A 21,512-nucleotide genomic window follows, 5' to 3' on the forward strand; every position below is an offset into this window, starting at 1 on the left:
CATTAATAAATATTATAAATAACTGGTCATTATTCTTAGTTGATTATTATTATTATTGTTATTAGGAGTCACCTTGACGGCGTCGCAGTACTGGCTGAGCTGGGCGCGCTTCTGCTCGTAGTCGGCCTCCAGTTTGCGCAGCTCCTTGAAGGTGTCGGGGTTCTCCTTCTCGTAGAGGCGCAGGATGCGCTCGAAGGTCTCGCGCAGCTTCTTGCGCTTGTCCTTCAGCACCTTCTCGTTCAGCTGGGGCTGCTGCACCGGGTTGAATTCTGCAGGGTTCGATAAGCGCAGAATTACGATCGAATCGCCTTACGGCGTCCTATCCCAATTAATAATCATATAACCATGCAATATAACCATGTATATAACCACGTAATAACTGCATACTATATGCGTCTATATACAACGATCCCATAATAGCTATACAATCATCATTACTATTAATGTCAATGATGCTAACAGATAGGGACAGCATCAATCATTTGATTGCAATAGCAATATTGATTAATAATTAATTAGTCTTGATTAGTGTTTGGCATTAGCTATTAATAATGTTGACGGTGGTACTACTTCATTATTAATAATACGAATGATGACGATGATTATCATACGATTAATGATCATATGATTGCTATTATAACTGATGGGGTTTTCCGTTGGCCACAATATTGATAATTTAGTCACGTAAAAACGACCCGATCGCTATTTTTGATGGGGGTGACTTGTGGGCCACAATATGAGAGCGATGGAATATTACTAATGATAACAATTATTATTACGTAATTAATAACCATATAATAACTATATAATTGTCATTATGGGTGGGGGTAATCATATAATAATAATATATAATAATAATATGACTGAATGCGTAATAATGAAAAATAAATAATAGTGGTACTTATTAAGTGCTCACTATGTGCAAAGCACTGTTCTACGATAATAATGAGAGCGGCGGCAGGCGTTAATGAGAACGATGATCGTGTTTGTTAATAATGATAAGAAATGATAGCGAAGGCAGTCACTAATAAGAAAAACAATGATACCGATGAATGATAGCGATGGCATTCATTAATGGTAGGAACAATGATAGTATCTGTTAATAATGATAATAAGTGATAGCGACGGCATTCGATGATAAGAACGATGATAGTATTTGTTAATAATGATAATAAATGATAGCGATGGCATTCATTAATGAGAAGAACGATGATAGTATCTGTTAATAATGATAATAAATGATGGCGATGGTACTCGTTAATGATAGTATCTGTTAATAATGATAATAAATGATGGCGATGGCATTCGTTAATGATAAGAACGATGATAGCATTTGTTAATAATGAAAATAAATGATAGCAATGGCATTCATTAATGAGAAGAACGGTGATAGTATCTGCTAATCATGATAATAAATGATGGCGACGGCATTTGTTAATGGGAAGAACGATGATACTATCTGTTAATGATGATAATAAATGATGGCGACGGCATTCGTTAATGGGAAGAACGATAGTATCTGTTAATAATGATAATAAATGATAGTGACGGCATTCAATAATGATAAGAATGATGATAGTATTTGTTAATAATGATAATAAATGATGGCGATGGCATTCGTTAATGATAAGAACGATGATAGCAGTTGTTAATAATGAAAATAAATGACAGCAATGGCATTCATTAATGAGAAGAACGGTGATAGTATCTGCTAATCATGATAATAAATGATGGCGACAGCATTTGTTAATGGGAAGAACGATGATACTATCTGTTAATGATGATAATAAATGATGGCGACGGCATTCGTTAATGGGAAGAACGATAGTATCTGTTAATAATGATAATAAATGATAGTGACGGCATTCAATAATGATAAGAACGATGATAGTATTTGTTAATAATGATAATAAATGATAGCGATGGCATTCGTTAATGAGAACGATGATAGTATCTGCTAATAATGATAATAAATGATGGCGATGGCACTCGTTAATGATAGGAACGATGATAGTATCTCTTAATAATGATAATAAATGATAGCGATGGCATTCGTTAATGATAAGAACAGTGATAGTATCTGCTAATCATGATAATAAATGATGGCGACAGCATTTGTTAATGGGAAGAACGATGGTACTATCTGTTAATGATAATAAATGATGGCGATGGCATTCGTTAATGGGAAGAACGATAGCATCTGTTAATAATGATAAATGATAGCGACGGCATTCAATAATGATAAGAACGATGATAGTATTTGTTAATAATGATAATAAATGATAGCGATGGCATTCGTTAATGAGAAGAACGATGACAGTATCTGCTAATAATGATAATAAATGATGGCGATGGCACTCGTTAATGATAGGAACGATGATAGTATCTCTTAATAATGATAATAAATGATAGCGATGGCATTCGTTAATGATAAGAACGGTGATAGTATCTGCTAATCATGATAATAAATGATGGCGACAGCATTTGTTAATGGGAAGAACGATGATACTATCTGTTAATGATAATAAATGATGGCGACGGCATTCGTTAATGGGAAGAACGATAGTATCTGTTAATAATGATAATAAATGATAGCGACGGCATTCAATAATGATAAGAACGATGATAGTATTTGTTAATAATGATAATAAATGATAGCGATGGCATTCGTTAATGAGAAGAACGATGACAGTATCTGCTAATAATGATAATAAATGATGGCGATGGCACTCGTTAATGATAGGAACGATGATAGTATCTCTTAATAATGATAATAAATGATAGCGATGGCATTCGTTAATGATAAGAACGATGATAGTATTTGTTAATAATGATAATAAATGACGGCGACGGCATTCGTTAATGGGAAGAACGATGATAGTATCTGCTAATAATGATAATGAATGAGGGCGACGGCATTCGTTAATGGGAAGAACGACGACAGTATCTGTTAATAATGCTAATAAATGATAGCGACGGGGTGATCCCTGGGCCACAATGTTAACGAGAGCGGTGAAATATTAATCACTATTATTCCAAAATTAATAACCATGTAATAATTATATGATCATTATGATTAATTGGGGTGTCTGCCCCGCCCCGTCCCCCTTACCCATCTCGTCCAGCTTCTCCATGTCCCGGATGATTTGCTTGGGGTCCTTCATCTTCAGCACCGCGGCGCGAACCATCATCCGCTGCTTCTTGTTCTGGCGGCCGCCGGGTTATTAGTGGCATTAATAATGAGAATAATAATCATCACGAGGGTTATTCGGGGGCCACAATACGAAAGAGAGCGACGAAATATCAGCAGTGATAATAATACGGATTATTATAATAATAATAATACGGATTATTATATAATAATAATCTGGGAAGGCCTCCTGGAGGAGGTGAGCTCTCAGCAGGGCTTTGAAAGGGGGAGACGCTTCAGTGGAAAGGGCTTGGGAGTCAGAGGTCGCGGGTTCGAATTCCGCCTCCTCCGGGAAAGTCACTTCACTTCCCTGAAGTTCCCTCATCTGGAAAATGGGAATGAAGACTGGGAGCCCCCCGTGGGACAACCTCATCACCTTGAAACCCCCCCAGCGCTTAGAACAGTGCTTGGCACATACTAAGCGCTTAATAAATGCCATCATTATTATCATTATTATTATTATTATTATTAATCCTGACTCCACCACTTGTGTGCTGTGTGACTTGGGGCAAGTCACTTCACTTCTCTGGGCCTCAGTGATGAAGGAGGATGTTAATAACGATAATAATGGACTTCTTTCCGATTCATGGCGACGCTATAGATCTATTTTCTCCTCTGCCATCACCCAGCGCTTAGACCAGTGCTTGGCACATAGTAAGCGCTTAACAAATGCCATCGTTATCATTATTACTATTAATCCCGATTCGGCCATTTGTGCGCTGTGTGACTTTGGGCGGGTCACTTCACTTCTCTGGGCCTCAGTTCCCTCATCTGTCAATTAGAGAAGCAGCGTGGCTCAGTGGAAAGAGCCCCGGCTTTGGAGTCAGAGATCATGGGTTCAAATCCCGGCTCCGCCAACTGTCGGCTGTGTGACTTTGGGCACGGCGCTTAACTTCTCTGTGTGCCTCAGTTACCTCATCTGTAAAATGGGGATGAAGACTGTGAGCCCTCCATGGGACAACCTGATCACCTTGTAACCTCCCCAGCGCTTAGAACAGTGCTTTGCACCTAGTAAGCGCTTAATAAATACCATTATTAAATAGGGATGCCCCACATGGGACAATCTGATCACCTTGTATTTCTCCCAGCGTTTAGAACAGTGCTTTGCACACAGTAAGCACTTAATAAATGCCATCATTATTATTATTATCATCATTATTAATCCCGACTCCGCCATTTGTGTGCTGTGTGACTTTGGGTGGGTCACCTCACTTCTCTGAGCCTCAGTTCCCTCATCTGTCAATTAGAGAAACAGCGTGGCTCAGTGGAAAGAGCCCCGGCTTTGGAGTCAGAGATCATGGGTTCAAATCCCGGCTCCTCCAACTGTCGGCTGTGTGACTTTGGGCACGGCGCTTAACTTCTCTGGGTGCCTCAGTTACCTCATCTGCAAAATGGGGATGAAGACTGTGAGCCCCCCATGGGACAACCTGATCACCTTGTAACCTCCCCAGCGCTTAGAACAGTGCTTGGCATATAGTAAGCGCTTAATAAATACCATTATTAAATAGGGATGCCCCACGTGGGACAATCTGATCACTTTGTATCTCTCCCAGTGTTTAGAACAGTGCTTTGCACACAGCAAGCGCTTAATAAATGCCATTATTATTATTATTATTATTAATAATCCCGACTCCGCCACTTGTGTGCTGTGTGACTTTGGGCAAGTCACTTGACTTCTCTGGGCCTCAGTGATGAAGGGGGATGAAGACTGATAATAACGATATTATTATCATTATCAAGTGCCATGGACTCCTTTCCGATTCATGGCGACGCTATGGATCTATTCTCTCCGGGACGTCCTGTCCTCTGCCATCATCCAGCGCTCAGAACAGTGCTTGGCACATAGTAAGCGCTTAACAAATACCATCAATATTATCCGAAAGCTCTCTAATGGTTCTTCCGTTACCGTGGTTACGGCCCCTACCCATCTAAGCTGCCATTTCCCCGGACTTTTCCTGGCATCGGTGTCTTCACCAGAGAATCCGATAATAATAACCATAATAATAATGATGGCATTTATTAAGCGCTTACTATGTGCCAAGCACTGTTCTAAGCACTGGGGTGGATATAAGCAAATAATAACAACAATAATAACAATGATGGCATTTATTAAGCGCTTACTATGTGCCAAGCCCTGTTCTAAGCGCTGGGGAGGCTACAAGGGGATCAGGTTGTCCCACGTGGGGCTCAGTCTTCATCCCCATTTGACAGATGAGGGAACTGAGGCCCAGAGAAGTGAAGTGACTTACCCAAAGTCACACAGCACACAAGTGGTGGTCAGGATTAATAACAATAATAATAATAATAACAACAATGATGGCATTTATTAAGTGCTTATTATGTGCAAAGCACTGTTCTAAGCGCTGGGGTGGATATAAGCAAATAATAACAATAATAATAACAATGATGGCATTTATTAAGCGCTTTCTATGTGCCAAGCACTGTTCTAAGCGCTGGGGAGGTTACAAGGTGATCAGGTTGTTGTCCCCAGGGGGGCTCAAAGCCTTCATCCCCATTTGACAGATGAGGGAACTGAGGCCCAGAGAAGTGAAGTGACTCGCCCAAAGTCACACAGCACACAAGTGGTGGAGTTGGGATTAATAATAATAATAATAAAGATGGCATTTATTAAGCGCTTACTATGTGCGAAGCACTGTTCTAAGCGCTGGGGAGGTTACAAGGGGATCGGGTTGTCCCACGGGGGGCTCACAGTCTTCATCCCCATTTGACAGATGAGGGAACTGAGGCCCACAGAAGTGAAGTGACTTACCCAAAGTCACACAGCACACAAGTGGTGGAGTTGGGATTAATAATAATAATAATAAAGATGGCATTTATTAAGCGCTTACTATGTGTGAAGCACTGTTCTAAGCGCTGGGGAGGTTACAAGGGGAGCGGGTTGTCCCACGGGGGGCTCACAGTCTTCATCCCCATTTGACAGATGAGGGAACTGAGGCCCAGAGAAGAGAAGTGACTTACCCAAAGTCACACGGCACACAAGTGGCAGAGTCGGGATTAACAATAATAATAACAATGATGGCATTTATTAAGCGCTTACTATGTGCAAAGCACTGTTCTAAGCGCTGGGGAGGCTACAAGGTGATCGGGTTGTCCCCCGTGGGGCTCACAGACTTCACCCCCATTTGACAGATGAGGGAACTGAGGCCCAGAGAAGTGAAGTGACTCGCCCAAAGTCACACAGCACACAAGTGGCGGAGTCAGGATTAATAATAATAATAATAATGACGGCATTTATTAACCGCTTACTATGATGGGTCCAAAATCTGCTCAACAAAGTTGAGTCCATTTGGCCTTCCACTGAGACCGCTTGGGTTTAATTTGCTCCAAAACACCACTTAATAATAATAATAATAATAATAATAATAATAATAATAATAATAATAATGACATTTATTAAGCACTTACTATGTGCAAAGCACTGTTCTAAGCGCTGGGGAGGCTACAAGGTGATCGGGTTGTCTCACGTGGGGCTCACAGACTTCACCCCCATTTGACAGATGAGGGAACTGAGGCCCAGAGAAGTGAAGTGACTCGCCCAAAGTCACACAGCACACAAATGGCGGAGTCGGGATTAATAATAATAATAATAATAATAATAATAATGACGGCATTTACTAAGCGCTTACTATGATGGGTCCAAAATCTGCTCAACTAAGTCGAGTCCATTTGGCCTTCCGCTGAGACCGCTTGGGTTTAATTTGCTCCAAAACACCACTTAATAATAATATTAATAATAATGGCATTTATTAAGCGCTTACTAATTAATTATAATAATAATAATAATGATGGTATTTCTTAAGCACTTACTATGTGCCAAGCACTGTTTTAAGCGCTGAGGGGGGGATACAAGGTGATCAGGTTGTCCCTCACAGCGTGGCTCAATGGAAAGAGCCCAGTCTTTGGAGTCAGAGGTCATGGGTTCGAATCCCAACTCTGCCACAGGGCTGCTGTGTGACCTTGGGCACGTCACTTCACTTCTCTGAGCCTCAGTTCCCTCATCTGGAAAATGGGGACAACCTGATCACCCTTGCATTCACCCCACCCCTGGAGCTCAGAACAGTGCTCTGCACATAGTAAGCGCTTAACAAATGCCATCATTATTGTTAGTGGTATTATTATTACTATTCATCCCCATTTGACAGATGAGGGAACTGAGACCCAGAGAATAATAATGATGGTATTTGTTAATAATAATAATAATGTTGGTATTTGTTAAGCGCTTACTATGTGCAAGGCACTGTTCTAAGCGCTGGGGGAGATACAAGGTGATCAGGTTGTCCCACATGGGACTCACAGTCTTCATCCCCATTTTCCAGATGAGGGAACTGAGGCCCGGAGAAGTGAAGTGGCTTGCCCAAAGCCGCACAGCTGACAAGCGGCAGAGCCGGGATTTGAACCCACGACCTCTGCCTCCAAAGCCCGGGCTCTTTCCACTGAGCCACGCTGCTTCTCCGCAGATAATAATAATGATGATGACGGCATTTATTAAGCACTTACTATGTGCAAAGCACTGTACTAAGCGCCGGGCGCCGAAAAGAAAGCTTTGGCCTTACCTTCTTCAGCTCCCTCTTCCGGGCCTCCTTTCCTGCAAGAGAAACGAAGTGATGAGGACAAAAACCCGGGGCGAAAACCCTTCCAGTGATGGGCACAAAGCTTTAATTCTCTTTATTCTGACGGTTTCATTCATTCAATCGTATTTATTGAGCGCTTCCTGGGCGCAGAGCACTGTACTAAGCGCTTGGGAAGTCCAAGTTGGCAACACATAGAGACGGTCCCTACCCAACGGCGGGCTCACAGTCTAGAAGGGGGAGACAGACGACAAAACAAAACATATTAACAAAATGAAATAAATAGAATAAATATGGACAAATAAAATAGAGTAATAACTACGTACAAACATATATACAGGACTTGACACCCGTCCACATGCTTTGTTTTGTCGTCCGTCTCCCCCTTCTAGACCGTGAGCCCGTTGTTGGGTAGGGGCCGTCTTTATATGGTGCCGATTTGTACTTCCCAAGCGCTTAGTACAGTGCTCTGCACGCAGTCAGCACTCAATAAATACGACTGACTGAATATAACTATAATTCTATTTATTCTGCTGGTATTGACACCCGTTCACCTGTTTCGTTGTCAGTCTCCCCCTTCTAGACCGTGAGCCCGTTGTTGGGTAGGGACCGTCTCTAGATGTTGCCAACTTGGACTTCCCAAGCGCTTAGTACAGTGCTCTGCACATAGTAAGCGCTCAATACATATGGCTGAATGAATATAAGCATAATTCTACTTATTCGGTGGTATTGACACCTGTTCACCTGCTTTGTTTTGGCGTCCGTCTCCCCCTTCTAGACTGGGAGCCCGTTGTTGGGTAGGGACCCTCTCTATAAATTGCCAACTTGTACTTCCCAAGCGCTTAGTACAGTGCTCTGCACACAGTCAGCGCTCAATAAATACGACTGAATGAATATAACTATAATTCTATTTATTCTGCTGGTATCGACACCCGTTCACGTGTTTTGTTGTCTGTCTCCCCCTTCTAGACCGTGAGCCCGTTGTTGGGTAGGGACCGTCTCTAGATGTTGCCGATTTGTACTTCCCAAGCGCTTAGTACAGTGCTCTGCACATAGTAAGCGCTCAATACGTATGGCTGAATGAATATAAGCATAATTCTACTTATTTGGTGGTATTGACACCTGTTCACCTGCTTTGTTTTGGCGTCCGTCTCCCCCTTCTAGACTAGGAGCCCGTTGTTGGGTAGGGACCCTCTTTATAAGTTGCCAACTTGTACTTCCCAAGCGCTTAGTACAGTGCTCTACACACAGTCAGCGCTCAATAAATACGACTGAATGAATATAACTATAATTCTATTTATTCTGCTGGCATTGACACCTGTTCACCTGTTTTGTTGTCCGTCTCTCCCCTTTCTAGACTGTGAGCCCGTTGTTGGGTAGGGACCGTCTCTAGATGTTGCCGATTTGTACTTCCCAAGAGCTTGCTGTCTTCATCCCCATTTTCCAGATGAGGGAACTGAGGCCCAGAGAAGAGAAGTGACTTGCCCAAGGTCACACAGCTGACAAGTGGCAGAGCCGGGATTTGAACCCATGACCTCTGACTCCAAAGCCCCGGCTCTTTCCGCTGAGCCACGCTGCTTCTCTACAATAATGATGATGATGGCATTTATTAAGCTCTTACTATGTGCAAAGCACTGTACTAAGCGCTGGGGAGGTTACAAGGTGATCAGGTTGTCCCATTGGGGGGCTCATGGTGTTAATCTCCATTTTCCAGATGAGGGAACTGAGGCCCAGAGAATAATAATAATGATGATGATGGCATTCATTAAGCGCTTACTATGTGCAAAGCACTATTGTAACCACTGGGAATAATAATAATAATAATAATGATGGCATTTATTAAGCGCTTACTATGTGCAAAGCACTGCTCTAAGCGCTGGGGAGGTTACAAGGTGATCAGGCTGTCCCATGGGGGGGCTCAGTCTCCACCCCCATTTTCCAGATGAGGGAACTGAGGCCCAGAGAATAATAATAATGATGATGATGGCATTTATTAAGCGCTTACTATGTGCAAAGCACTGTTCTAACCACTGGGAATAATAATAATAATAATGGCATTTATTAAGTGCTTACTATGTGCAAAGCACTGTTCTAAGCGCTGGGGAGGTTACAAGGTGATCAGGCTGTCCCATGGGGGGGCTCACAGTCTTAATCCCCATTTGACCAGTGAGGAAACTGAGGCCCAGAGAATGATAATAATGATGATGATAGCATTTATTAAGCACTTACTATGTGCCAAGCACTGTACTAAGGGCTGGGGAAGTTACAAGGTGATCAGGTTGTCCCATGGGGGGGCTCACCGTCTTCATCCCCATTTTACAGATGAGGGAACTGAGGCCCAGAGAATAATAATAATGATGATCATGGCATTTATTAGGCACTTACTATGTGCAAAGCACTGTTCTAACCACTGGGAATAATAATAATGATGACATTTATTAAGCGCTTACTAAGTGCCAAGCACTGTTCTAAGCGCTGGGGAGGTTACAAGGTGATCAGGCTGTCCCATGGGGGGGCTCACAGTCTTCATCTCCATTTGACAGATGAGGGAACTGAGGCCCAGAGAATAATAATAATGACGGCATTTATTAAGCGCTTACTATGTGCCAAGCACTGTTCTAAACGCTGGGGAGGTTACAGGGTGATCAGGTTGTCCCCTGGGGGGCTCACAGTCTTCATCCCCATTTTCCAGATGAGGGAACTGAGGCCCAGAGAATAATAATAATAATAATAATAATAATAATAATAATAATAATAATAATGATAATGATGGCATTTATTAAGCGCTTACTATGTGGCAGAGCAGGGATTTGAACCCAAGACCTCTGACTCCAAAGCCCGGGCTCTTTTCCACTGAGCCACGCTGCTTCTCCTCAGAATCCAAGCGCTTAGTCCAGCGCTCTGCCCGCAGTCGGCGCTCAATAAATACGACTGAATGAATGAAGGGGAATAATAACGGTATTTTTTAAGCGCTTCTGCATGGCGCTGAGCGGGCCGGTTTTTCCCGGGGGTTCCCGCCCTTCCCTCCCGGACTCACGGGCCTGGTCCGTGGGATTCATGAACTTCCCGCTCTTCGTGGAGGACGTGGATCGGCGCCCCATCTCGGCGGCGGCTCCTTCACTTCCTTAAGGAAAGACGATCCTGAAACGGGAAAATAATCATTATAATAATAATGGTATTTAGTAAGCGCCTACTATGTGCAAAGCACCGTAGAGGCCGGGTTTCGCATCGGGATCCCGAATCCCGCTTCCCGGGCCGCTTCCGGGCCTCGGGCGGCTCTTCGAGAACCCGCGTGGCTCAGTGGAAAGAGCCGTCCGAGGTCGTGGGTTCGAATCCTGGCTCCGCCACATGTCTGCTGGGTGACCTCGGGCAAGTCACTTCGCTTCTCTGGGCCTCAGTTCCCTCATCTGGAAAATGGGGGTGAAGACTGGGAGCCTCACGTGGGACGACCTGATCACCCGGTATCCCCTCCCGCAGCGCTTAGAACAGTGCTTGGCACATAGTAAGTGCTTAAAAAATGCCATCATTATTATTAATATTATTATTGAGCACTTAATAATAATAATGTTGGTATTTGATAAGCGCTTACTATGTGCCAAGCACTGTTCTAAGCACTGGGGTGGATACAAGGTCATCAGGCTGTCCCTCGTGGGGCTCAAAGCCACACTTACTGTGTACTAATCAATCAATCGTATTTATTGAGCGCTTACTGTGTGCAGAGCACTGTACTAAGCGCTTGGGAAGTCCAAGTTGGTACTAAACACTTGGACTAAGCTACTGTCCTCTCCCAAGCACTGAGTACAGTGCTCTGCACACAGTAAGTGGTCAGTAATGATAATGATACGATAATGATGGTATTTGTTAAGCGCTTACAAAGTAGCAAGCACTGTTCTAAACGCCGGGGGGGGGGGATACAAGGTGCTCAGGTTGTCCCACGTGGGGCTCACAGCCTTCATCCCCATTTTACAGATGAGGGAACTGAGGCCCAGAGAAAACAATAATAATAAAAATAATAATAATAATAATAATGGCATTTGTTAAGCGCTTACTATGTAGCAAGCACTGTTCTAAACACTGGGGGGGATACAAGGTGATCAGGTTGTCCCACGTGGGGCTCACAGCCTTCATCCCCATTTTACAGATGAGGGAACTGAGGCCCAGAGAAAAACAATGATAATAATAAGAATAATCATGGTATTTGTTAAGCGCTTACTATGTAGCAAGTACTGTTCTAAACACTGGGGGGGGGGCGGGGGGGGGGGATACAAGGTGATCAGGTTGTCCCATGTGGGGCTCGCAGTCTTCATCCCCATTTTACAGATGAGGGAACTGAGGCCCAGAGAATAATAATAATAATAATAATCATCATCATCATCATTATCATCATGGCATTTGTTAAGTGCTTACTATGTAGCAAGTACTGTTCTAAACACTGGGGGGGGGGGATACAAGGTGATCAGGTTGTCCCACGGTGGGCTCGCAGTCTTCATCCCCATTTTACAGATGAGGGAACTGAGGCCCAGAGAAGTGAAGCGACTTGCCCAAAGTCCCACAGCTGACAGTTGGAGGAGCTGGAATTCGAACCCATGACCTCAGTCTCCAAAGCCTGGGCTCTTTCCACTGAGCCACACTGCTTCTCTGGTTTTGGTATTTGTTAAGAGCTTCCTTAACCCACATCCTCTGACTCCCAATAACAATAATAATAATAATAATAATAATAATGATGGCATTTATTAAGCGCTTACTATGTGCAAAGCGCTGTTCTAAGCGCTGGGGAGGTGACAAGGTGATCAGGTTGTCCCACGGGGGGCTCCCAGTCCTCATCCCCATTTTACAGATGAGGGAACTGAGGTCCCTTCTAGACCGTGAGCCCACGGTTGGGTAGGGACCGTCTCTAGATGTTGCCAACTTGGACTTCCCAAGCGCTTAGTACAGTGCTCTGCACACAGTAAGCGCTCAATAAATACCACTGAATGAATGAATGAATCAAGTGACTTGCCCAAAGTCACCCAGCTGACAAGAGGCGGAGCCGGGATTTGAACCCATGACCTCTGGCTCCCGAGCCCGGGCTCTTTCCACTGAGCCACGCGGCTTCTCCAATCAGGCCCGGTACCTCTACTAGATACCCCCAAGTGCTCAGTACACTGGTCTTTGCACACAGTAAACGGTCTGTGAAATAATAATAATAATAATAATGGTATTTGTTAAGCGCTTACTATGTGCCAAGCACTCACTAACTCTGTTGTATACTCCCAAGTGCTTAGCAATCGCATTTCTTGAGGACTTTCTTTCGTGCAGAGCACTGTATTAAACGCTTGGGAGAGTCCAATACAACAATACATGCAGCAAAGCAGCGTGGCCCAGTGGAAAGAGCCCGGGCTTTGGAGTCAGAGGTCGTGGGTTCAAATCCCGGCTCGGCCAGTTGTCAGCTTAGAACAGCGCTTTGCACATAGTAAGCGCTTAATAAACACCATCATTATTATTATTATTATTATTTATGTATTTATTTTACTTGTCCACATCTATTCTATTTATTTTATTTTGTTAATATGTTTGGTTTTGTTCTCTGTCTCCCCCTTTTAGACTGTGAGCCCGCTGTTGGGTAGGGACTGTCTCTATATGTTGCCAATTTGTACTTCCCAAGCGCTTAGTACAGTGCTCTGCACACAGTAAGCGCTCAATAAATACGTTTGACGATGATGATTAACAATAAACAGCCACACTCCCTGCCCACAGCGAGCTGCTAGTCTACGGAAGCGGTGTGGTCTGGGGGGAAAAGAGCCCGGGCTTGGGAGGTCCGAGGTCATGGGTTCTAATCCCGGTTCCGCCACTTAGCTGTGTGACTTCGGGCAAGTCACTTCGCTTCTCTGGGCCTCAGTTTCCCCATCTGGAAAATGGGGACTGAGACCATGAGCCCCCCGTGGGACAACTGGATCACCTTGTATCCCCCCAGCGCTTAGAACAGTGCTTGGCACATAGTAAGCGCTTAATAAACGCCATCATTATTATTATTATTAGATGATACCGTCATTCCCAACCTGATTAGCTTGGATCTCCCCGAGCGCTTAGTACAGCTCCGGGTACTTAGTTAACAAATAGCATCGGTGCTACACGCTCAGCCCAACGCTGGGCAAGTAGGCAAGTCACTTCACTTCTCTGGGCCTCAGTTTCCTCATCTGGAAAATGGGGATGAAGACTGTGAGCCCCCCGGGGGACAACCTGATCACCTTGGAACCCCCCCGGCGCTTAGAACAGTGCTTGGCACATAGTAAGCGCTTAACGAACGCCATCATTATTATTATTATCATTATTATTCTCTGAGCCTCAGTTCCCTCATCTGTCAAATGGGGATGAAGACTGTGAGCCCCCCGGGGGACAACCTGATCGCCTTGGAACCCCCCCGGCGCTTAGAACAGTGCTTGGCACATAGTAAAGCACTTAACGAACGCCATCATTATTATTATTATCATTATTATTCTCTGAGCCTCAGTTCCCTCATCTGTCAAATGGGGGTGAAGACTGTGAGCCCCCCGGGGGACAACCTGATCACCTTGGAACCCCCCCGGCGCTTAGAACAGTGCTTGGCACATAGTAAAGCACTTAACGAACGCCATCATTATTATTATTATCATTATTATTCTCTGAGCCTCAGTTCCCTCATCTGTCAAATGGGGGTGAAGACTGTGAGCCCCCCGGGGGACAACCTGATCACCTTGTAACCTCCCCGGCACTTAGAACAGTGCTTTGCACATAGTAAGCGCTTAACAAATACCATCATTATTATTATTATCATTATTATTCTCTGAGCCTCAGTTCCCTCATCTGTCAAATGGGGATGAAGACTGTGAGCCCCACGAGGGACAACCTGATCACCTTGGAACCTCCCCGGCGCTTAGAACAGTGCTTGGCACATAGTAAGCGCTTAACAAATGCCATCGTTATTATTATTATCATTATTATTCCCCACTAAGCAGTGTGGCTTAGTGGAAAGAGCCCAGGCTTGGGAGTCAGAGGTTGTGGGTTCTAATCCCGCCCCCGCCACTTGCCAGCTGTGGGACTCTGGGCAAGTCACTTCGTGCTCTGCACACAGTAAGCGCTCAATAAATACGATTGATTGATTCCCTGGGCCTCAGTTCCCTCATCTGGAAAATGGGGATGAAGACTGGGAGCCCCATGTGGGACAACCTGATCACCTTGTATCCCCCCCAGCGCTTAGAACAGTGCTCAGCACATGGTAAGCGCTTAGCAAATGTCATCATCGTTATTATTATTACCACCCGATGACCCTGTATCTCCCCCAGCGCTTCAAACGGTGCTCGGCACATAGTAAGCGCTTAGCAAATACCATCGACAACAGCACAGAGAAGCAGCGTGGCTCAGTGGAAAGAGCGCGGGCTTTGGAGTCCGAGGTCCTGGGTTCAAATCCCGGCTCCGCCACTTGTCAGCTGTGGGACTTTGGGCCAGTCACTTCACTTCTCTGGGCCTCAGTTCCCTCATCTGGAAAATGGGGATGGAGACTGTGAGCCCCACGTGGGACAACCTGATCACCTTGTATCCCCCCAGTGCTTAGAACAGTGCTTGGCACACAGTAAGCGCTTAGCAAATACCATCATTATTATTATTATCCGAGCGAATCGGGTTGGACTCAATCTCTGTCCCCCGTGGGGCTCACAGCCTCCATCCCCATTTCACAGATAAGGGAACTGAGGCCCAGAGAAGTGAAGGGACTTGCCCAAGGTCACAGAGCAGACACGTGGCGGAGCCAGGATTAGAACCCAGGACCCGCTGAAGAAGACGGTGAGTCCCAAGGGGGACAACCTGACGACCTCCCACGTGGCTCCGTGGAAAGAGCCCGGGCTTTGGAGTCGGAGGTCGTGGGTTCAAATCCCGGCTCTGCCACTTGTCAGCTGGGTGAGAGGTCGTGGGTTCAAATCCCGGCTCCGCCACTTGTCAGCTGGGTGACTTTGGGCAAATCACTTCACTTCTCTGGGCCTCAGTTCCCTCATCTGGAAAATGGGGATAAAGAATGCGAGCCCCCCGTGGGACAACTTCATCACCTTGTATCTCCCCCAGTGCTTAGGACAGTGATTGGCACATAGTAAGAGCTTAATAACTGCCAACGTTATTATTATTATTATTATTGTTATTATTATTATTACAAGGTTGCCCCCCATGGGGCTCACAGTCTCCATCCCCATTTTCCAGATGAGGAAACTGAGGCCCAGAGAATAATGATGATGGTATCTGGGGAAGCAGCGTGGCTCAGTGGGCAGAGCCCGGGCTTTGGAGTCAGAGGTCGTGGGTTCAAATCCCGGCTCCGCCAACTGTCGGCTGGGTGACTTTGGGCAAGTCACTTCACTTCTCCCTGCCTCAGTTCCCTCATCTGGAAAATGGGGATGAAGACTGTGAGCCCCCCGTGAGACAACCGGATCACATTGTAACCTCCCCGGCGCTTAGAACTGAGGCCCAGAGAATAATACTGATGGTATTTGATAAGCGCTTACTATGTGCTAAGCACTGTTCTAAGCCCTGGGGGAGATACAAGGTGATAATAATAATGATGATGGCATTTATTAAGCGCTTAACAAATGCCATCATTATTATTAGTGGTATTATTATTATTATTCATCCCCATTTGACAGATGAGGGAACTGAGACCCACAGAATAATAATGATGGTATTTGTTAATAATAATAATAACGTTGGTATTATTTCGGGCTCTTTCCACTGAGCCACGCTGCTTCTCCGCAGATAATAATAATAATAATGATGGCATTTATTAAGCACTTACTATGTGCCAAGCACTGTTCTAAGCGCTGGGGGGGATACAAGGAGATCAGGTTGTCCCAAAGGGGGCCCACAGTCTTCATCCCCATTTGACAGATGAGGGGACTGAGGCACAGAGAACCATAATAATAATGATGGCATTTGATGAGCGCTTCCTATGTGCCAAGCACTGTTCTAAGCGCTGGGGAGGTTCCAAGGTGATCAGTTTGTCCCACGTGGGGCCCCCATTCTTCATCCCCATTTGACAGATGAGGCTACTGAGGCCCAGAGAAGTTAAGTAATAATGGTGATGACGGTATTTGTTAAGCGCTTACTATGTGCCAAGCACTGTTCTAAGCGCTGGGGAGGTTTCAAGGTGATCAGGTTGTCCCTCGTGGGGTTTGCAGTCTTCATCCCCATTTGACAGATGAGGCAACTGACGCCCAGAGAAGTTAAGTAACAATAATAATAATAATAATGATGCTGTTTGTTAAGCGCTTACTATGTGCCAAGCACTGTAATAAGCGCTGGGGGGGATACAAGGTGATCAGTTTGTCCCACGTGGGGCCCACAGTCTTCACCCCCATTTTCCAGATGAGGGAACTGAGGCCCAGACAAGGTAAATAATAATAATAATAATGTTGGTATTTGTTAAGCGCTTACTATGTGCCAAGCACTGTAATAAGCGCTGGGGGGGATACAAGATGATCAGTTTGTCCCACGTGGGGCCCACAGTCTTCATCCCCATTTTCCAGATGAGGGTACTGAGACCCAGAGAACCATAATAATAATGATGGTATTTGATAAGCGCTTAGTATGCGCCAAGCACTGTTCTAAGCGCTGGGGGGGATACAAGGTGATGAGGTTGTCCCACGGGGGGCTCACAGTCTTCATCCCCATTTGACAGATGGGGCAATGAGGCCCAGAGAAGTTAAGTAATAATAATAATGGTGATGACGGTATTTGTTAAGCACTTTCTATGTGCCAAGCACTGTTCTAAGCGCTGGAGGGGATACAAGGTGATCAGTTTGTCCCACGTGGGGTCCCCAGTCTTCATCCCCATTTGACAGATGAGGCAACTGAGGCCCAGGGAAGTTAAGTAATATTGATAATAATAATGATGATGATACTTGTTAAGCGCTTACTATGTGCCAAGCACTGTAATAGGCGCTGGGGAGGTTACAAGGTGGTGAGGTTGTCCCTCATGGGGCTCACAGTCTTCATCCCCATTAGACAGATGAGGTAACTGAGGCCCAGAGAAGTTAAATAATAATAATAATGGTGATGATGGTATTTGTTAAGCGCTTACTATGTGCCAAGCACTGTAATAAGCGCTGGAGCGGTTACAAGGTGATCAGTTTGTCCCACGTGGGGCCCCCAGTCTTCATCCCCATTTGACAGATGAGGCAACTGAGGCCCAGAGAAGCTAAGTAATAATGATAATAACAATGATGATGATATTTGTTAAGCGCTTACTATGTGCCAAGCACTGTAATAGGCGCTGGGGAGGTTACAAGGTGATGAGGTTATCCCTCGTGGGGCTCACAGTCTTCATCCCCATTTGACAGATGAGACAACTGAGGCCCAGAGAAGTAATAATAATAATGATAATGATGGTATTTGATAAGCGCTTACTATGTGCCAAGCACTGTAATAAGCGCTGGAGGGGATACAAGGTGATCAGGTTGTCCCACGTGGGGCTCACAGTCTTCATCCCCATTTGACAGATGGGGCAACTGAGGCCCAGAGAAGTAAAGTAATAATAATAATGGTGATGATAGTATTTGTTAAGCGCTTACTATGTGCCAAGCACTGTAATAGGCGCTGGGGGGGATACAAGGTGATCAGGTTGTCCCCATTTGACAGATGAGGGAACTGAGGCCCCCACAGCGGGGAAGGACCCGGATGGAACCGCACCGAACCGAACCGGAAGTGACGCAAGCCCGGACCGGAAGTGCCGGTCCCGGCGCCGTCGCTGCGCCCCCGCCAGGTGTGGGGGTGGGTGGGGTGGAGGGGGTGTTGAGGGGGGGGGTTCCCCACGCAGGCGCACTGACCTCCGGCTCCGGGCCCGCTGAGGGGCGGCGGGTCCCTCCGCCTCCCGCCCGTTACTGGGCCCTCACCACCGCCGCCGCCGCCGCCGCCATCTTGAAAGCTCGCGCCTCGCGGCCTCCCCGCCTCACTTCCGGCAGCGCGCGTCGCGTCACTTCCGGTCCTCGCCCCTCCCGCCCCGCGCTCCTATTGGCCGGCGCGCCCGGGGGCGGCGCCCAATGGGGAGCGGCGGTTGGCCGGGGCGAGGACGTGATTGGCTGGCACCGGGGATGGCCCCGCCCCCGCGGGCTGAGGCGGGAAAAGGGCGGGCGCCTCGAGGGGCCTCCTCACACACACTCCCAAATAATAATAATAATAATAATAACTAATAATAATATTAATTAATAATATTTTATATTAATATAATATATTCATATTTACTATTAATTAATAATATTGACTAATAATAACTATAATAATTATTATGTAATCAGTCAATAAATCGTATTTATTGAAAGCTTACTGTGTGCATAGCACTGTACTAAGCGCTTGGGAAGTACAAGATGGCAACATAGAGAGACGGTCCCTACCCAACAGTGGGCTCACAGTCTAAAAGGGGGAGACAATAAAATAACAGAATAAAATAAATAGAATAGATATGTACAAGTAAAATAAATAAATAGAGTAATAATTATGCACAGACATATATACATATATACAGGTGCTCTGCACACAGTAAGCGCTCAATAAATACGATTGATGAATAGTGGTATTTGCTGAGTGCCTAGGGATTAACAAATTTGTGAGCACTTAGGGCTCTCCATCCCCCCCATCTTACCTCCTTCCCTTCCCCACAGCACCTGTATATATGTATATATGTTTGTACATATTTATTACTCTATTTATTTTACCTGTACATATCTATTCTATTTATTTTATTTTGTTAGTATGTTTGGTTTTGTTCTCTGTCTCCCCCTTTTAGACTGTGAGCCCACTGTTGGGTAGGGACTGTCTCTATATGTTGCCAACTTGTACGTCACAAGCACTTAGTACAGTGCTCTGCACAAAGTAAGTGCTCAATAAATACGATTGATTGATTGATTGATTAGGGCTCACAGTCGCCATCTCCAATTTCCAGATTCATTCATTCACAGCCTCCATCCCCACTTTCCAGATTCATTCATTCACAGTCTCCATCAATCAATCAATCGTATTTATTGAGCGCTTACTGTGTGCAGAGCACTGGACTAAGCGCTTGGGACGTACAAGTTGGCAACATATTTATTTTATTTGTACATATTTATTCTATTTATTTTATTTTGTTAATATGTTTTGTTTTGTTGTCTGTCCCCCCGTCTATTCATTAATTCATTCAATCGTATTTATTGAGCGCTTACTGTGTGCAGAGCACTGGACTCAAGTATTTATAACAAGAACCATCAAAATAAATGAAACATTAAGTCCAGAAAAAGCGTTTTCACCACCCATAAATATTTTACACGCTTAAAAGAGGAGACAAAAGTATTTATAACAAGAACCATCAAAATAAATGAAATATGAAGTCCAGAAGAAGCGTTTTCCCTGCTCATAAAGAGTTTACACCCTTAAAAGAGGAGTCAAAAGTATTTATAACAAGAACAATCAAAATAAATGAAATATGAAGTCCAGAAGAACAGTTTTCCCCACCCATAAAGTTTACACCCTTAAAAGAGGAAACAAAAGTATAAGAATCATCAAAATAAATGAAATATAAAGTCCAGAAGAAGAGTTTTCCCTGCCCATAAAGAGTTTACACCTTTAAGAGACAAAAGTATAACAAGAACCATCAAAACAAATGAAATATGAAGTCCAGAAGAAGAGTTTTCCCCGCCCATAAACAGTTTACACCTTTAAAAGAGAAGACAAAAGTATTTATAAGAACCATCAAAATAAATAAAATATGTAGTCCAGAAGAAGGGTTTTCCCCACTCATTAAGAGATTACACTCTTAAAAGAGGAGTCAAAAGTATTTATAACAAGAACCATCAAAATAAATGAAATATGAAGACCAAAAGAAAAGTTTTCCTCACTCATAAAGAGTTTACACCCTTAAAAGAGGAGACAAAAGTATTTATTTCCCCCCTTCTAGTCTGTGAGCCCACTGTTGGGTAGGGACTGTCTCTATGTGTTGCCAATTTGTACTTCCCAAGCGCTTAGTACAGTGCTCTGCACATAGTAAGCGCTCAATAAATACGATTGATTGATTATAACAAGAACCATCAAAATAAATGAAATATGAAGTCCAGAAGAACAGTTTCCCCTGCCCATGAAGAGTTTACACCTTTAAAGGAGACAAAAGTAGCTATAACAAGAACCATCAAAATAAATGAAATATGAAGTCCAGAAGAAGGGTTTTCCCCGCCCATTAAGTGTTTATACCCTTAAAAGAGGAGACAAAAGTATTTATAACAAGAACCATCCAAATAAATGAAACATGAAGTCCAGAAGAAGCGTTTTCACTTCCCATAAAGATTTTACACCCTTAAAAGAGGAGACAAAAGTATTTATAAGAACCATCAAAATAAATGAAATTTGAAGTCCAGAAGAAGAGTTTTCCCTTCCCATAAGGATTTTACACCCTTAAAAGAGGAGACAAAAGTATTTATAACAAGAACCATCAAAATAAATGAAATTTGAAGTCCAGAAGAAGGGTTTTCCCCTCCCATAAAGATTTTACACCCTTAAAAGAGGAGACAAAAGTATTCATAACAAGAAAAATGAAAATAAATGAAATATGAAGTCCAGAAGAAGGGTTTTCCCCTCCCATAAAGAGTTTACACCCTTAAAAGAGACAAAAGCATTTATAACAAGAACCATCAAAATAAATGAAATATGAAGTCCAGAAGAAGAGTTTCCCCCTCCCATAAAGATTTTACACCCTTAAAGGAGGAGACAAAAGT

The 21,512-nt window shown here is 44.3% G+C and overlaps 1 protein-coding gene across 1 annotated transcript in view; it reads right to left on the reverse strand.

The window, feature by feature from the left end:
• The window catches only part of WBP11 (WW domain binding protein 11), a 43,253-nt gene extending 24,574 nt beyond the window's left edge, over positions 1 to 18,679 (reverse strand). Inside the window, 5 exon segments of the mRNA XM_038770028.1 lie at positions 73 to 269; positions 3,113 to 3,206; positions 7,765 to 7,796; positions 10,817 to 10,920; positions 18,600 to 18,679. Coding sequence (XP_038625956.1) covers positions 73 to 269; positions 3,113 to 3,206; positions 7,765 to 7,796; positions 10,817 to 10,880 — 387 coding nt within the window. The 5' untranslated portion in view covers positions 10,881 to 10,920; positions 18,600 to 18,679.
• Positions 18,680 to 21,512: the final 2,833 nt, after the last annotated feature.

The sequence above is a fragment of the Tachyglossus aculeatus genome, chromosome 2, assembly GCF_015852505.1.
Source record: "Tachyglossus aculeatus isolate mTacAcu1 chromosome 2, mTacAcu1.pri, whole genome shotgun sequence".
Taxonomy (NCBI): Eukaryota; Metazoa; Chordata; class Mammalia; order Monotremata; family Tachyglossidae; genus Tachyglossus; species Tachyglossus aculeatus.